The sequence below is a fragment of the Epargyreus clarus genome, unplaced genomic scaffold, assembly GCF_041222505.1.
Source record: "Epargyreus clarus isolate Ecla_fem2 unplaced genomic scaffold, WU_Ecla_fem_2.2 ptg000019l, whole genome shotgun sequence".
Classification (NCBI taxonomy): Eukaryota; Metazoa; Arthropoda; class Insecta; order Lepidoptera; family Hesperiidae; genus Epargyreus; species Epargyreus clarus.
In genome coordinates, this window is record NW_027332227.1 from 1,533,443 (window position 1) to 1,552,038 (window position 18,596).

General features: G+C 34.3%; 2 protein-coding genes across 2 annotated transcripts in view; one reads left to right on the top strand and one right to left on the bottom strand.

Annotated features, from left to right (window-relative positions):
* The window catches only part of Ance-3 (angiotensin-converting enzyme Ance-3), a 198,458-nt gene that overhangs the window by 144,950 nt on the left and 34,912 nt on the right, over positions 1 to 18,596 (bottom strand). The gene's annotated exons all lie outside the window — the stretch shown is intronic.
* Vajk1 (chitin-binding protein vajk1) lies at positions 15,388 to 17,174 on the top strand. The gene is made up of 2 exons (XM_073083481.1): positions 15,388 to 15,538; positions 15,864 to 17,174. Exons 1-2 carry the CDS (start codon positions 15,527 to 15,529, stop codon positions 17,013 to 17,015), a joined length of 1,164 nt encoding a protein of 387 aa, XP_072939582.1. The 5' UTR covers positions 15,388 to 15,526; the 3' UTR covers positions 17,016 to 17,174.

The window sequence follows — 18,596 nt, forward strand, 5'->3', positions numbered from 1 at the left end:
CATTACCCTCCATAGTCGGGTAAAAATAACTTAAAGAGAGCTTTTTCTTTAGACTTGGATACTATTTTAAAAAACTTTTTTCCTTAAGTTGAAATTAAACAAAAATAAATAGAAATTATAGTGTTTTTTCTTAACAATTTTCCCTAACAGTACTTGCTAGTACAACTAGTGCAGAGCAATTAAATTTAACGGAAGAAAACGCGTGCGATCACACCGTTGTATCACATTGCACAACAATAGTGATGTGCCTATTATATATTTTAATTTTTTCATTTTTATGTTTCTTATGTTATTTATGTAGCAAGAAAGTATAGTTGCAGTTAAATAATAAGTATACTGAAATAATACGTAATTAATAAAATATGATTGAAGCACTAAAAAGTGATATAAGCGCATACCTAGTGCATACATTTTAGTACTTTAGTGATTGCGTAAGATAATTGGTATTTAAATTATTTTGTAACTAAAATAACAAAAATTATATGTATATTAAAAACCGAAGCGTAAGATCCTTTGTTATTTTTAAAGAGCGGAAATTATATAATTAATCTAACACGATGATTTACTGTTGAGATTGTCTTTAATTAAAAGTTATTTCTACAAAGAAATAATTATATAGATAAAAATAGGTTCTTAACGAAACGCTAACATTGACTGACTGACCCAATACAGCTTAAACCGGTAGATTAAGAAACTTGAAAATTTGCACAAGCGTATCTTATATAACGTACATGAACGCTATGAAAACTCTTTAGGGGGGCTAAATAGTGGGAGATAGTAGTTGGTATTACAAAATATAGAAAATAACATTATTATAACAGTTTATGCTTTTGTTAACGTTCCAAAAATGATAAGGATTTTCATATCTAGAGAGATTATCTGATTTTTATGTACGTGTTTTATACATACCTATGTGCTTTTACACATAGCAGGAAATCCTAATAGGTAAAGTTATTACAATACATATTTTAGTTGAAAAAACTAAACTAAAAAAATATGTCCCCATTCCCCATATTTGCCTTTATATTAGAACACTGAAAACTGTAGTGTGTTCTATATTATTATGTATTTTAAATACGTGCGAACACTTTTACTTACTTAATATACATTATTGCACATAATTAGATTATTTAGCATATAACCTAAGATAAACACATATCTTTATAGCAGAGTTATATGCATTTTGGTATGCAAATGTCATATTTGCATTTAAGTTTATTATATTTTGACATGCACTCAATTTGAAATCAAAATATAGACATTATATTGCACAAGCTTTTAAAATTTGTTATCGAGATTAATTGTTATGCTTTAAATAATTTAAAGCCGTTTATTTCGTAATAACAGCGCCGGATTAAGTATTTAAGAAATTATCTCGAGGCTATCGACAAATAACCTCTTAAAACATGTTTTACATATTCAGTACAATGTTCTCGCACCCTTTTGTACGTGAAGAACACGCGCTGTTTATTCCTGGGTCAATAGCAATAATAGTGTCCTAAGAAAAAGTAACATGAGGTAATAATAATATGACTTTTATCATACAAGCTGTTTTTTATTTTCTTGCAGGACTGCACGGAAAACTTTAGAAAATAAATTATTTTCTACTTTTCTACATGTGATTTTAGACTATAATTATCGCGAAATTGAGACAGGTGATCTCCACTGAGCGTCACTGAGAAGTTACTAATAGTGCAAAGTACGGTGCGTAAGGATATTGTTAGTGTTGTGTGTCGTGATATGAAACCTAGAAAAGAAAAACGAACTAGACGTAGGGTAGATAGATCTATCTACCACTAGTACTTGTCAACGGTTTCTCCCCTCCACCTCAGTTTCGCCGTGACCACGATCCATGCAACTGGGTCGAAATATCGGCAATAAAAAACGCATATCGTGAGTACCCGTTACATAATAAAAAAAAATCTACATGTATTGAACATCGAAACTTGATAATATTGTGTTAAACAATTTGACATGTCAAACGATATTATATCGATATTATACACGTTTTCTAGACAACGGGACGTCACTAAAGATTACGTATTGATCAAGATGCACGAGGTTTTTACCTCGTTCTCTCAGTAAGTAATGTACTACTAATCCATTGTTAGTAAGTTTATAAGGAAATTGATAGTTATTTTTTTACGATTTTTGTATAGCTTGAACAAATAGGTACGTAGTTAACACGTGCGATCGTCGATTTGATAAAATCAGTGATATGGTAATAGAGATGTTATACGATATTTCTTGTAAGATGATCCGAAACTTGAAGGAAAGGTCGTGAATAATCAAGTTAATATATTAGTTTTGAATATAATGTACCTTTTAGACGGTAAAGTTTGTATGGAATAAAATAAAATGTATTTCAAATCAAAATGGAACTCAAAATCTGGGATATTCATGTAGAGTTAACTCAGTGATACATTGACAATATAGAGTTGGTAGCCTGCCACCGCTCCGACGGTATTAATACACACACCCATGCCGTAGAGATACACATTAAACACGTTACATATAATATATTTATATTAATTATAATATGCATATTATTGAAAATAATTAAAGAATATTTTTAACCGCAACCACATTTTCGTAATGATGGACACTAGCTACCCTAAAGTAATTTATAAATGACCATTTTAGCTTTCTCGTCCAGCTTGATTTTCTTGTAAGGAATATTTTTTTACAACCAATACTATATGTGAATTACCCGATATTGTGATTTTGAAGCCAGTGTGTGCAAGAAATTACTTCAAACATATTTATTTCAAAAACATCCTTAACCAAGCCATTCCTTCTGATTTAATTAGATTAGGTACAAACAAAATAGAGCGCTAACAAGTCACAATCTCCGGTTACGACAGAAGCCCTCAAAAGGGACCAGGAATTCAATTCACTTTGTTTATTACAGAGAAAGACTAATTATGTTGATTATTATCGGTTGGTACAATAGTCACATTGTTTTAGTCGCAATAAATCGCAGTCACATATAAATTAAATACAAGTATCGGTATGATTTCGAAATGTATTCGCTAAGTTATGCTTAAGCATATTAAGAAACATGATAATTTATTTTAATTTTGGATCTTAGAGGTTATTGAAAAGAACTGGTCGATTTTACGTCCTTAAGAGCCTTCACGGAGAATAAAGTTTATGTTGTAAGGCTTAATAAAATTTTAAAAAGAGTGCAGGAGCCAATAGTAGAAATTATTTCTGAGGTTAAAATTTTAAATTATAATAAAACAGTGTATTTATACAATATTTAATATTCGTTTATGTTTTTGAACCTACTTGATGGGTGGGTTCGCTCATTTTATCATATATGTGCAATATTATGTAAACTTCAAACCGGTACACAGCAGGGCCTAACACTGCTGTTATTAGGCAGAAATAGGTGTGGCGGTGGTGCCGCCGAAGTCCAAACCACAAAGGGGTCTACGTCTACCACCTTCTGCATTATTAAACCTAATTACAAAATAAATTGTTTGTACACATATACGACTGATATACACCACCTATTACTTTATTACGAAAGATACTTTTACATTTTTATAAATGTATCGATATATAGACATCTTGCATTGAGTGGGTTTGACAGGCCGCTGACCTTGTGGTTAGCGAATGGTCAAACCGAAGGGCAGCCTAATACCATGGCCTTCGTGGCTCATACCGAAGGTATTGATGTTGTAATGGAAACTGGAGCATTCCATGTGTAATGTGAAATGTGTGTATTGTGTTGGAATATACGATAAATTATAATAAGATGTTAATTTTGACCAGTACCCCTACCATGAGCTTTTGCGTTTTGACAAATATGACTGTTTTGGTATTTGTTTACGTATTTGCCCATACAATCTCCAATCAGCGCCCCTAGCGGATTGCGTCAGAACTAGGAAATCGTAAGGGCCAAGTATAAGGGTACAGATACCCGCATACAAATTCAAAAATAGTTATTTTGGCGACAAAAAGAGTTTGAGTGAAAAAGAAAGAAAAAGTTAAAATACTTATATACGATTATAATGACGAGAATTTCCTGAGACAAAGCATCCATAACAGTGAGTGGCCGAAATTCATACTACTTGGCTAGAACTGTTCCACAATAATACACTTGCACTTACAGAAACACTTATTTATTAGTCAAATTATTTTCAGTTAAAATTTAATTTACAATTAGTTTACCTAAAGTAGCTATTACCGCATCGGATGTTTTTATATTTTGAGAGTAGCAGACAAGTATGCTGTCCATGGTAAGCGGCTACTGTCACCCATGGGCATTTGTAATCAACTGCAGATAGGATTAGATTCCTACCTGGATTGCCTCGATTAAGTATTACCACGCATATCTGTCGCTACGAACGAGAAGCTGTATTTTAAATAAAAAATATTGATCGTAGAGAGGGATTTTAACCACGCGTCCCTAAAATAAATAAATAAATGACATCGAAACGTTCTAAAAATATATAAATAGATATGTTATTCTCGTCAGTTGGCTTCAGTCAAACTAGTGCGTGTAGTTATGCAAAATACCAGTTGATGAGGGGAACACTGTTCTTGTTTGTGCGGTAACTAAACAATAACTACCAGCGAAATAAATCAATGTTACATCAAGTGTTATTTGCCGCTATGCCTATAAAATTTTCCAGATGTATTACGTACCCCTCTGTTCATTTTAATACTTTGGACTAATGCTGGAAATTTTGTATTAGTAGGTAAATGATGTTATTAATTTTCAAAATTCTTTTATTTTTCAAAAAAGGTATTATATTATTTCCATCCTTTATTACCCGAATTCGGCCGTCAAGCCCAAACGACTTTAGGGATTTTTACAGGTTATATTTTAAGGGACCGGGTTTTTTTTTTTGTAATAATTCCCTAGTATAGCTATATAGTGCCTTAAAACCTTACTGGTTTTAGATAATGTATACTTAGACGGCACTGCCTATATTTAAACAAGGTGCTATTTTTAACCAAAAATATATTTTAATGGAACTGCTGAATAGTTCAAATTTTTCCAATGCACTGCTGTGCGCTTAGATATTTGAATGACTCTTTTTTAACATATTTTATTATTTCTTAATGAATTCCTAAATTACAGCACTTCCATATTGAGCATTTGAAAATCGTAACAGCACTGTTTCTACGAGATAGATTAGCGCACTTTAGAGTTTATTTCACACAAAATGTAGTATTCTATTCCAGTTTAGTATTTAGAACATTTCCCATTACTCGGTCTAGCACAAGATAATTATCGATATAATTAAATACATTTCGTTACGTCACATGGCAGTTTGAATTACACTATCGGCCAAGAAAATGATAGTATGGCTGTGGCATAATAGTGCTGTGTCGCGATTTCATAAATTTTAATGGTTTCAATGCTCATGCACATTAGCGATTTGCTCAAGTAGCCGATAAAATGTATACGGAGCATGGGATTGTGATATAGTTGAAGCGAAAAGATACAAAGCTATATATTTAATATTAAGTACGAGTGCCTTTAATATTACCAATATTTGTTACCTCAGTGTAATTTGAACCAGTGTAATTGTCTCTTGCAACCAAAATACTGTTAAAAATTAGTCCTAACTTAAATTGACATATAACTAAACTCTATATTTCCTCATCCCAAAAACCAGTTTATAATCTCCTGGAATCGAAAGTACTCCATAAAACTCTACACTACACTAATTATTTTTTACATTACTTACAGCTCAATATTTCGACCATTTCTCCTATCACAATAGACTGATACACTTAAAAGTAGACACCGAAACTTTAACAGAAGCGTTAAAATAAGGTGTCACCATTGTATGTTATATGCCCATTAATGTTAATTTAGCTACTTTTGAGAATTATAACAGAAATATTACGTTCCACATTTTTTCACGTTATTATGTCTGTCTTCCATTATAATTTATGTCGATGGTTGCGTACATTATGCTCCATAAAAAACTTAAAGATTTTGATTTATTATAATTTATTATAAAGAAAAAAAACATTTTTTACTAATTGTCGATAGATGATTTGATTTATACAAAACGTACTTTATGTAGCGGCCAATGGGAATAGAAATTGCGCATTCAGATTTCACACTAAAAAGTCGCTTATATAGCATCGTATGAAGTGGAACCCAGTACAAGCGCGGTAATAATGCAGTACTTGCACAACGATTCCGCGTTCGAGAATAATCTCCGCGGCGTTGGCCCGCGGTGTACTGCGTTTTGTAACTACCCTTGGATATGTATACCTTTACGTATATCTTAGGGTCCGTTTACATATATTTTTGTGAAATATAAGTAGCATGCTGTTCATCAAATGTTTTTTTTTATAATACAGGAGTAGCAGACGAGCATGCAGTCCACTTGATTGTAAGTGGCTATTACCGCCCATGGACATTTGTAATCCCCCCAGATAAGATTAGATATTCCTGCCTGAGGTTGGCCACAGATGCGCCGCTACCCCTGAGGACAAAGCTGGAACGTCTCGGAAAAGTTTGTCTCCCTTACTACACCCTTTAAACCAGATCACAGCAGCGCCTAACGCTATTGAAATGTATAAGTATTTCTCCTTCCAAAACCAGTACACAGGAAAGCTTGATACTATTATTTACAAGGGAGTTATTATAAAAATAAAAACCTGCTCTAAAAATAAAGCTATAAAAAAAACTGCTCAAAAATATAGCCTATATCACTCCTAATTTAGACACCTCATATTTTAAAATCCGTCAAGCCGTTTGGGCTGCAGGTCATGACAAAAGTAAATACATATGACATACATACATAAATAAAAACATACTCGCGAATAATAATAGCAGAATAAATGTAATTATATTACACAAGAGATTATGAGATGTTACGTAAGAAAATGGACAAAGTTACTTAAATATTAATTAATATTAACTGATCCCTTCAGATAAGTCGAGATAAAGGCCTTAAATCCGGTTAGCATCCAGCTGTTAGTAACTGAAACAAAATTACAATTGCCAATAATAAAACAATCACAGAAAAAACTATTAAAACAAAAATTGTACCACGTCCAACACGTTATAAAATTAAATTTCTATTTAAATCTATTAATTTTATTATGGCATTTATTTTTATTTTCAGGGTTCTGAACTTAAAGGGTAAAAACGGAGCCCTATTACTAAGACTCGCTGTCTGTCCGTCTATCCGTCTGTCACTGGGCTCTATCCCCTGAACCGTAATACATAGACAAATGATTTTTTTACAATGTATGTACGAGTATACGGGTGGCCGCTATAACAACAAATGTTAAAATTAAAAAGATGAAAATATATTGGGGTCGCAATACAATAAACTGCTATTTATCGACTTTTTTCGCTTTGTCTATTTAACAGTATTAGGTAGAAAGTTCAAATTTTAACAATGTATTTACTTCAATGGCAGCTATAATAACAAATACTAAATATGAATATGAAAAAATGAAAATGTTGGTGATACAGAACCATCCGTGCGCGAGTTCGACTTGCACTTTATAAATTAAGTTTTGTTTTATAAATTAAGAAACAACAAATAATTTAATCAGTAAATTAATTAATAATCTATCAATACAGGCCATACTACGACATTTCGTTAACTAGGTCAATCTAGTCGGTAATTCGCATTTAATATTCTAAACTCATGACTTCCGCGCCAAAACAAGATCTCGTATAAGTTTACTGTGTCGATGCACGTGACCGTCGTATTAATTCTATGACGTTATGTTATCCGGTTTTTGTAAATATTTGTAGTCTCTCTGTGTGTGTGCGTGTGTGTGCGTGTGTGTGTGTATGTGTGTGTGTGTGTGTGTGTGTGTGTGTGTGTGTGTGTGTGTGTGTACGCGCGCGTGTGTGTGTATGTGTGGGGATGTGTAGGTTAGACTGCGTGTTCGTAATACGATTAGGATTGGATCTTCGCTACATCTATTTATAATAAAAATTAAGTACCAAATCTGGTGGTCATCATGGTAAATCAAAGTTTCCTATAGAGACTTTTAATTACTACAAACATTAAGTCTTAATTAAGCTAAGGAACAAGTGCATAGCTACCCTGAGGACTAAGTTGGAATGCCTCGTATACTTTATAAAGCGTTTAACTTGTGCTCTTTAGCAGTTTAAAAAAAAACAACGAAATCGGCTATCCGGATTCGAACTTGAGAGTTTTTGCATGGCGGATACGTAGCACAACCGAATGACCATTTCTTAGTTGTTTTTACGTTTAACTAAACTTGGTTTTAGTTGTTAAGTGACTCATAAGTAGGACAAAACATTTAAATTCTAACCTCATCAACTTCCGCACTAAAACAACATTGTCGTCCATTTATTTAACCGTCAAGTAAACATAGATATGTGTTACATAAAACACGTGTCTGTAGCCATAGAAAGTACAAATTTTACTTATTTTTTATTTCGTTCCATGTCATATGCATGTGTTTATTTTGTTTTGATATACACAAATCTCACAAATATTATCGAGCATAATCAATATAAACAATAAATATCGATAAAGATATCAAACGCAATGAGCTTTTTTTATTTCAACGTGTTAGTCCATGTTTACAGGCTTTAAGTATATTGAAAACAATTGAAATGATTCCAACGAAACTTAAAACAAACATAAAAACACTTTGCAGGAATGCAGTTAATATTTAACTAAGATATTTACCGTGAACGTGAACGTGAACGGGTATGGGTGGGTGTTTAAAACTCGATTTTGAGTTTTAATTCTACATCATAATTTCGTACTGAAGTTATTGCCTGAAGTTATTTGTTTCTGAGGGACAAATAAGGGAGGCACGGAACACATTTCACCCCGCCGCACTAAAGAAATTGTGGAGAAAAATAATTGATTAAAAAGTTGATAGCTAACCCTTGTCAGATGATTTTTAAATCCCTAACGCTTTCAATAAGGTTGAATAGTTGCTACCCAATAATAACAACCGGGAAGTATATGGCTTACCGTACTCTACCAAAGCACGAAAACGGTTATTTTAGCCAAATCATTTATTTTTATTCCACTCCACATGGACATTCACGCAACGTATTTATTGTTTCCTTTCCGTAGCACGGTAAATTTAATTATAATAATGTGTGTTACATAAAATAATAACGCAATTCCAAGTACTTGTACATAGTAGCTCGGAATGAGAACGGAATATTGTAATAAATGCTATCTACTTTAATCGACTTCAGTTTTAAATACGTAATATATGTGGTAAAGAAATTCTTTGTAATAACTCATTTTTATTCTTACAGTTCTCTTCTTCCTTTTTTCCATACTTCAAATTACATGGTATCCTAGGAACCTTTAATAATTGGGATTATTTTGGTTGTAGATTTAAGATTGATTTTTTGATTTAGATAAGCGCGGGGATGAAATATTGACCAAATTCATACTGTCTTCTTAAATGTCAGAGAAATAATTACAACTTATTAATCCCCTTCATTTATACCTCCGGTAGGTAATGTGGTCGCATATCGCTGTAATCACCAGGGGATGTGAGAGGAGCGTAAATTGCTCCCCCAGGGCAGAGCCCGATAGAAGGGCATCGCGTTAGGAGGACTCCGGTTGTGTTCCGTTGGAGATCCCGGAGTTCTCCACGACACGCTGAGGACGGCCACCGGGAGGGTTTTAGTACGGTAGGTAATAGATTACGAGTCTTCTAAAAACGATCATTCAGCACATTATTTTGTTCCTTCGTTCGTTCATTCGCTTTTTAGTTTATTACGAGTAGTTCTTCATTATTTTCGACCTCCATACATTCATGCATTCTTCTCGTTCATTTATTTATGTTAAAACAGCAAACCACATATTCTTTAATTATGTAATAATAATATAACGATGCTACAAACGTTTATCCATGTTGCTAGAATTCCAGCTTATTTGACAAAACTCGTAGGTATAGGGAAATTTATGAAACCGCCCGAAGGCCCGATAAAGCTTAATCCCCGCTATCTAATATAACGACCGAGACCGATATTACGCCCGTACACCACGGAAGTGTTTCCCAGCTTACAAAATGCTACCAACATTCGTACATCTAATAAATAGTCTTGTAAAAATTGTAAAACTGTTAAAATGACACAACTGTAAAATAAAACTTGCCTTTAGATCTAAGTATGACGTTGTTTAGCGTAACGGAAATAGAATTTGTATTTAAAAACTTTTTATTTGACCAATTCAATTTAACCCTGTCATACGATTTCGATTGAAATGTGATAGATTAGTACGTAACACACGTGCTTTAGACCAAGACAAAGACTTGTGATTAAGCAATTTATCTAATACTCTAGTCACCCAGTTCTAGGTATTATTGCTTATTTCTTAATTATGTTTTTATATATCCCTGACAATCGTGACGCAATCGTGACCATACCAGTTGGACGGCGAGGATTCCAGGTTCAATACCCGACAAGTACACATCTAAATAATTCTTTTAGATTTCTGATCTACATGTTTGTGTGTCTATCTCACTCACAAGACAGCCAAATCTGACATTAATATAGTTAAATTAGTGGTGCCCGCGACTTCGCCCGCGTTTCAAAGAATAATCCGTTTTTCCGTGGGATTTCCGGGACAAAAACTATACTGTGTCCTTTCTCGGGTCTCAGACTATCTTTGTACAAAATTCCATTCAAATCGGTTCAAAAGAGACAGACTGAAAGGCAGACGGACAGACAGACAGACAGACAGAGTTACTTTCGCATTTATAATATAAGTAGGGATTTATATAAATGAAAAAAAAAGGTTTTATACAACGTTTACGGAACTAACGTCTTAATTACGTGCAATATGAAAAACTAACAAACTTAAAGATCTACAATTATTGTTGATGCTATCAAAACTAACAAGATAATTTCACGCAAATGTGTGTTACAACGTAACACTATGTTAATGAGATGGATTGAAAACTGCTCAAATTGATGTAACAACTTTGATTAATCTTAGTTAGTTGCAAATTAATTAGCACTCGTAAGTTAGACACGTGGGGAAACGTAATGCGTCAGAATTCTACACAATGTTTTAATGAAATATACACGCATATGCCAGTTTGATGGACTATGAAGAAAATCCTTTCCTTTTTAGTAAAATTGATGTAGCAACGTGCATGCAGTCCATCTGACAAGTGGAAGAGGCGACTAAAAGGGGCTTCCGGGATTGCGGGCGGCAAGAGTGGGAGCTCAAACCGTTCAGCAAGCGACCCCGGGAAGGTCTGCGGTACAAAAAAAAAGGACCCCTAAAGACCAAATTGGACTTTGGTCGTGTGGCCATCACTTATAATCAGCTTTCAGAACAGAATCCATTATTATTGGATATTGCTATTATAAAACAAATTATTGGTGATGTTTCTAAAATAGATATTTAATTTAATTTAATCATAATACTGTTTCATTGGGACAGTTACGGCGAATGACCATGTATATATTAGCTATGAGCAGTAACACCTAGCTATGTTCCTTTTTATGTCTCAATAACAGATAAATGTACTCCCCAACTTACGGAGACGCAAAGTGGAGTACCTTGCTGCCCTTGATAGAGATGAAAAATAGATGGAAGTTATGGTTTATTAGCTTTTCAGCCCACAAGGTTTAAAGACTTCTATGGGTGACAAACGGGACCAATAGCTTAATTCATTTGCCAGATGTTAAGGCTGATAAGACCTTATCTAGAACACAATAACACACACACCTTCATATTTAAATGTAACAGAAAATACGTTAATAGATAGTTTATTTTAACACTTAAAAATGACCAAGTCGAGATTAAAACCGGCGGCGTATTAGCAATATCTATTTACAATTATCTCATATATAGGTCAGTATGTATAATGATACATATTACTGCATAACACATAATCTTGGAATGCGAACGAATGTAGGTCGTTAAACTCTTACATAAAAGTTTTTACTGCATACAATAATTTTCTTTGATGTCGTTTAAGCCAGGCATTAGTTAGGTTTTAAATTCACTCTATACGATCACGATTTTCTGAGAAATCAACTATTTAAATATAAAAATAACAGTTAATTTTCATAGATTAGTGATTGAAAGAATGACCTAACATAAGGTTTAAAATTGAAACAAATTGAAACACTAAACCGTCTAATTTATTCCAATATACCTGTCAACTGAAAAACGCGTATGTCGCAAAAACTTAATTTTAAGAGTCCTTTTATCTTTAAATTATATCCTAAAGAACGGTAATAGATTTCAAATTTTAATAAGTAACTTATTCGTAATGATTATTTTTTTTAGTAATACTACTTTATTTACCTGTGTTTTTTTTAGAATTTACGATCTTTATTATAGTACGTTTAAACATAAAGGGTAGTCGTTGTCGCAAGTCATGTCGTAATGTAAAAATTGCACTGCACCAGCGTGCAGATGCAACGATAGAGTCATTACTGCTATACCTCCCGCACACCTATCCATTTTTTTCAACGACTCCGATTTATACACATCGCATTTGTCGGTATTTTTTTCAATATCACAAACAATAGTCAGTATTTCAGTTACGTTACGTATCAAAAATGACTGTGATTTGTTTTCGAGGATTAAAAAGATGTGACAAATGCTATAGCCATCTTAGGGTGGGTTGTATCGAAAGCCCGGTATAAGTTACGGTGTAAAGTTTGCGTTAAAGTTATATATTAACAGTAACTTTGACGGTAGCAATGGAATGTTAAAATTGTGTGTTGCATCAATTGATTTGTTATTAACGTCATTTGTGTCGCTGTCACCGCAATTTTTAGTCGAAATTGACAGACAGGGAAGTTGACAAATACAGTAACTTTAACCGATCGAATTCGAGCGGTTAAAGTTAGTTTAATATACTACAATTGTAGAGCAAGGGACAAGGAAAGTACTCGTATGTATACCAATTTATGCGCCTTTAATAAAGGCTCTGGTTTAAAAAATGTGTAATGTGACGTATATCGGTAGTATGTTTTAGATACTTTGTTAGTTCATGAGACTAAAACTTAGCTGCTCCAGACTAACATAATAAAAGGATCTAGTCTTCACCTGTTATTTTTATAATTTCTTATAAACATAGTTATACTAAGCTTTTAGTAAGAGAGTCTAGTCCAAATTAACATTTTGCCAAAATACCGTCATTCCCACGATGCGATACCGCCAAATTAATTCGCATACATGCGATCCTTTTATTGTTCAACTTTTGTTAAGCATCATAAAACTACAATAATCAGGTTTTAAACGGCTACTAGTATAAATCATTGTATATTCCGTATAACAATTCAAACAAACACAAGTCATTCACCTCTTACATAAAATAGTGGTTGTATAGATTTTCTCGAGCTTAAAAGCTCTGGCACTGTCTAGCTGAACTTAAAAGCTGCGCAACTTCCTACCTACATCGATTTGGCAGTTCCCAGTGTTGTAGAGTTAATTAAGACTATCTGAACATCTGTGAATTTTAATTAACCAGTTAGTTTTAATTTACATCTCTTTTGTATTATTTTATGTTTATATTTTATACTTTCTTATCGACTGATATAAGATTAACAAAACTAACGAAATTATGGGGATTACTACCATTTCTTAAAACAATATTATTTCAATCATACTTTTACTTTTTTTTTTGCACGAAATTTAACTTTTTAAGCAAAATATGACAATTTCAGTTAGTTTTATACAATGGATAAGCGAAAAATTAATAAGGGTTTAAGTTTGTTCAACTGTGTATAACGGAACGTTTCACTGTTTTAAGGTTGAAATAAAACTTTCCTGAGCTATGATGGTTTTTAAAAGAGGGTTGTAGACCCTCAGGTATTAAAAAAATGCTTCTTCTAATTTAGCTCTAACATATCAAATAGTATCAATTCCAAATTCAAAGCAAAAATTTAATCCAGAAGCTAGAGTACGTTCCAATTTTAGATAAAATCTTATATTATAGTTATGTATGTTAGTTATAGGTATTGTAAGAAAGACTTTCCGTGATGTTCCAACTTAGTGCTTAGAGGTACTGTAGCCAACCCCAGATACGAATGTAATCTTCTATTCAATGCTGTCCTTAGGGGACAATGGCCTCTTACGATCAGGTTTTTTTTATAATATAAGAGTAACCTCTTGATGGAAAGTGGCTACTACCACCTATGGACATCTATAACAACCCCTGATAGGATTATACGAGTATATTCCGACCGATCGCCGCTACCCCTCAGGATTAAGCTGGAACGCCTCGGAAAAGTATGTCTCCCTTACCACAACCTGCAAACCAGAACACAGTAGCGTTTAATACTGCAGTTATTAGGCAGTAATCTTTGGGTTACTTACATACGTAAAATAACAAAGATCCTTATAAACTTTTCCCTATATAAGACTTGATATATTAGGCATATAAGAATTATTAATGTACTTGAGGTTATTAATTGTATTACTATTGCATCGGTCCCTTTCGGGTTATTTTTATAGCTATCTTTCTATAAAAACTGCAACTAATCGTATGCTAAATATTTAGAGTCTATTTGTATAGATAGATAGATCTATCAGAGTGGCTTAGACATACAGTAAATTATTTCGTAGTTTATCACTTTTCATCCGTGTTAGAATTTATTCTTAAGGATTAGATAATATTAGCTCTTAAATGAAAAATGAGGAAATAATCATAAGTATCATTTAATCGAATAAATGGCGACATAATTAACACCATTTCTAGCAAAGATTAAGTTTTAAACAAGTTTTTGATACGCTAATAGAGTTATGAAAGTAATAACCACATTACTAACATGCAATAAATGTTATCTATTTACCTTTTTAGTCAATTTATGTATCTATACGTTCTTGCCGCGAACGCGTAAGATGTGGAATGAGTTTCCTCCTGAGGTATTCCCGGAGCGCTATGACATGGGGCTCTTCAAAAAAGGTGCAAAAAGAGCTGTCATACAAAGCCGGCGATGAATTAGCGACTCCTCTGGTGTTGCAAATCGAGCAGCGATCCTGCTGGTGTCCATAGGCGGCGTTGACTACTTTCCATCAGGGAGCACGTCTCCCTAATCGTTAAGTTTAACAATAATAAAAAAATGTATATACATTTAATAAAACCCGTTATTAGTACTAACTCTATCCAAATTTTGTCTCACAAACATCGAAATATGTCAATTTCTGTCAAGTTTTCCACACGTTAAATATTCCTTACAGTACAGTATCAGATGTCCATATTCGATAGATAAAACATTAGACAGATTGATTATTAATACCGGTTGTAAGTATATATACTATAATCTAGATAATTATCTTCAATTTCAATTCATTCAAACCATCCAACACATCCTAATTTTTGCAACTACATAATTAGCGCACCAATTAATCGATCTCCGATCGGCTCATTACGCTTGAGCAAGGCGCATCTTTTGTGGAACAAAAAATATATATAACATATTAACACACAGTAACGAGAGCGAGCGAAAGTATGAACATTATCTATGAAACCACATTTGGTATAAAACGGGCCGGCGTGTGGGAGACACCACACTCCGCTGTCTTCGCTCAGACCAAGCAAGGCGAACATGAAACTATTGGTTAGTACGCTTTCTGTGACGTGAAATTAAAGTGGAAAATAAAAAGTAAAAAATCAGTGCTAAAATTCCTTGAATACCAAATTAGTTTCATTTAAAACTAAAGGAGAAAGACCTGCCAGCTTTTGTGCAAACTTTGTTCTTTACGTGTTAATACGTTTAAGTTTAGTTCTAAACAATTTCAATTTATAATTGATACAACAGTATTTCCAAGCTGAAATCATCCTTTTTTACTAATTTTATAATCTCAAGCATAAAGCTCGTACAAAAAAATGTACTAGTTCGTAAGTTTCAAAACTAAATGTAATCCTATTTCTTTTACTTGCAGAGGTCTTCCTTAATCCTGGCCGTGGCTATAAGCCTGGCCACGGCAGAGGAAAAGGCAGAGAAGGACACAAAGGCTGAAGAGAAACCGGTTGAAGAGTCTAAAAAACAAGACAAGAGGGGACTCACGGAGTTCTACGGACACCACGGGGGCTTCGGGGACCATGGAGGCTACGGCGGAGACTTCGGAGGAGACCACGGCCACCATGTACACGAAAAGACAATCACCGTCATAAAGAAGGTTCACGTGCCATACCCAGTAGAGAAACACATCCCCGTGCCAGTGGAGAAGCACGTCCCCTACCCCGTGAAGGTGCACGTACCACACCCGTATCCCGTCGTCAAGACTGTGCACTTCCCCGTCAAGGAGACCATCAAAGTACCAGAATATATCCCTAAGCCCTACCCCGTAGAGAAGGAGGTACCCGTGCCAGTCAAAGTGCACGTCGACAGGCCCGTTCCAGTAAAGGTGTACGAAAATGTGCCATACCCAGTGGAGAAGCACATCCCCGTCCCAGTGAAGGTGCCCGTGCCCCACCCCTACCCAGTGGAGAAGACCGTCCACTTCCCCGTCAAGGTGCCCGTGAAAGTGCACGTACCCTACCCAGTCGAGAAGATCATCCACTACCCAGTCAAAGTGCCCGTCGACAACCCAGTGCCAGTCCATGTAGAGAAGCCCGTCCCAGTGCACGTGGAGAAGCCCGTACCTTACCCAGTGGAGAAAAAAGTGCCCTACCCCGTGAAGGTGCACGTTGACAACCCCGTGCCCGTGCATGTTGAGAAGCCAGTGCCCTACCCAGTCAAGGTGCACGTACCAGCGCCTTACCCCGTCGAGAAGGTCATCCCTTACCCAGTGGAGAAGAAGGTCCCTATCCCCGTGCACATCCCAGTCGACAAGCCTTACCCAATACACATTGAGAAGCATGTGCCCTACCCAGTAGAGAAGCATGTTCCTTACCCAGTCAAGGTCCCCGTGCCAATCATCCACGAGGAGAAGCACGAGGTTTCCCACGAAGGCTACGGTGGCCTAGAAAGTTACGGTGGCTCTGAAAGTTTGGAAGGCCACGGTGGTTTCGGAGGCCACGGAGGTTTCGAAGGTCACGGAGGGTTCGAAGGCCACTACGGAGGCTACGAAGGCCACGACATCCACCACTAATAGTACTGATCTCTTGTTTTCTTTTTTAGCTTTAAATGTTGTCTTGTGTTTAGTTCTCATATAAGTATTGTTTTATTTTTACGACTAGAACGATCGTTAAAATAAAATGAAAAAATAGATAATACCGAAAGTATTAAAATATACAAATTTTGTACGTTACTACATCTTTTATTCAAAACATCTCATAGTTTTACTGGTTATGGATCAACAAGTTTTCTCCGTAATAATAGAGTCATGCCATGTAATAGGTGTGATTTGAAACTTTATATAATTAGAAAGCTTTTATTGATACTCATAATACACTGACAAACCCACAACCGAATGAAATGTGATATAAAATATAACATTTATTACAATAACAATGAACATTTGTTTAAAAATATAACAAAAATACACATAACAAATTGCAATATTGTTATGTAAATATTAAGTAATATTATAATTATTAGGTTATAAAGTTAATTAAAGTATTAAAAACAAAGTAAAGATTTTTATGGCGTTTTAACTCTAGAATGTGGCTTAATAATTTAATCTTTGATACCACAACTGTCTTCATTTGTAAGTAAATAAGACAGATCTGTTAATCTGTAATATTGCAAAAAATATGTCTTAATTTAAAACAATTTCTTAAGTAATCCATTTTGATCATATTAAGTAATTCATTCCTGACATGAAATAAATGTCTACCTACTTAATTTACAACATAGTATTTACATCACAACACACCACGATGCAATTAATCAGATAACTTGAAATTGAAATCTAGGATGAAATTATGTGCAAATTATAGTAAGTGGGCCGTCATACGCCAGTCTATGTAAATCACTGGTTAAGAGCGAGTCGGGCTTGAGCACTGAGGGTTCCCTATCAGTACATTATATATGTGAAGATAATAGAACGCTTTGTTATTTTACTCAGGAGGCAACACCACTACAAAAATACTTGGTTTGTAAAGTGTTGTAAGGGTTGTTTCCTAGTTAGTTTAGTCCAATTTAGTCTGCAGGCCGCCGACCTCAGGTTGGACTCTAATCTTATTAAGTATGATTATAGATTTCCAAGGGTGTCACTAGTCGCTTACCATAAAATGAAATGCATGCTCGTTACTAACTCTATATTATAGGTTCAGAATATTTAATATGTGTAATGTTAATAATATTCTACGTCATTTAGTAGAGAAAACTACATATTCAGCTTATAAGTTATTTTCTGCCTCTGCCTGAAGACAATGCAGAAGTAAAAAAGGTAAACATATCTCAAACAAAATCGGCGTTCAGTGCTACAAGAGTAAGTAGGTAAGTTCTTCGTTTTTTACCGGAATTTGAAAAAGGAAGATTCAAGTTCGACTGTTTAATAATATTTTTTGATCATAGGACACAAAGAAATTCGTTAGACGTGGATAAAAATAATCATAACTGCATTTATTTCCTACTTTTGAGTCAATGAATTACTTAAAAAATAAAGAGCTTTATCCATTTTTTTTACTTTATGTATCACAGTACCGACGTCTTAAGACTAAATAACTGCTTGTTACCGTAACAAAAACTTCACAACTGGTTACCTCCCCAATCGGGTCCACTAACA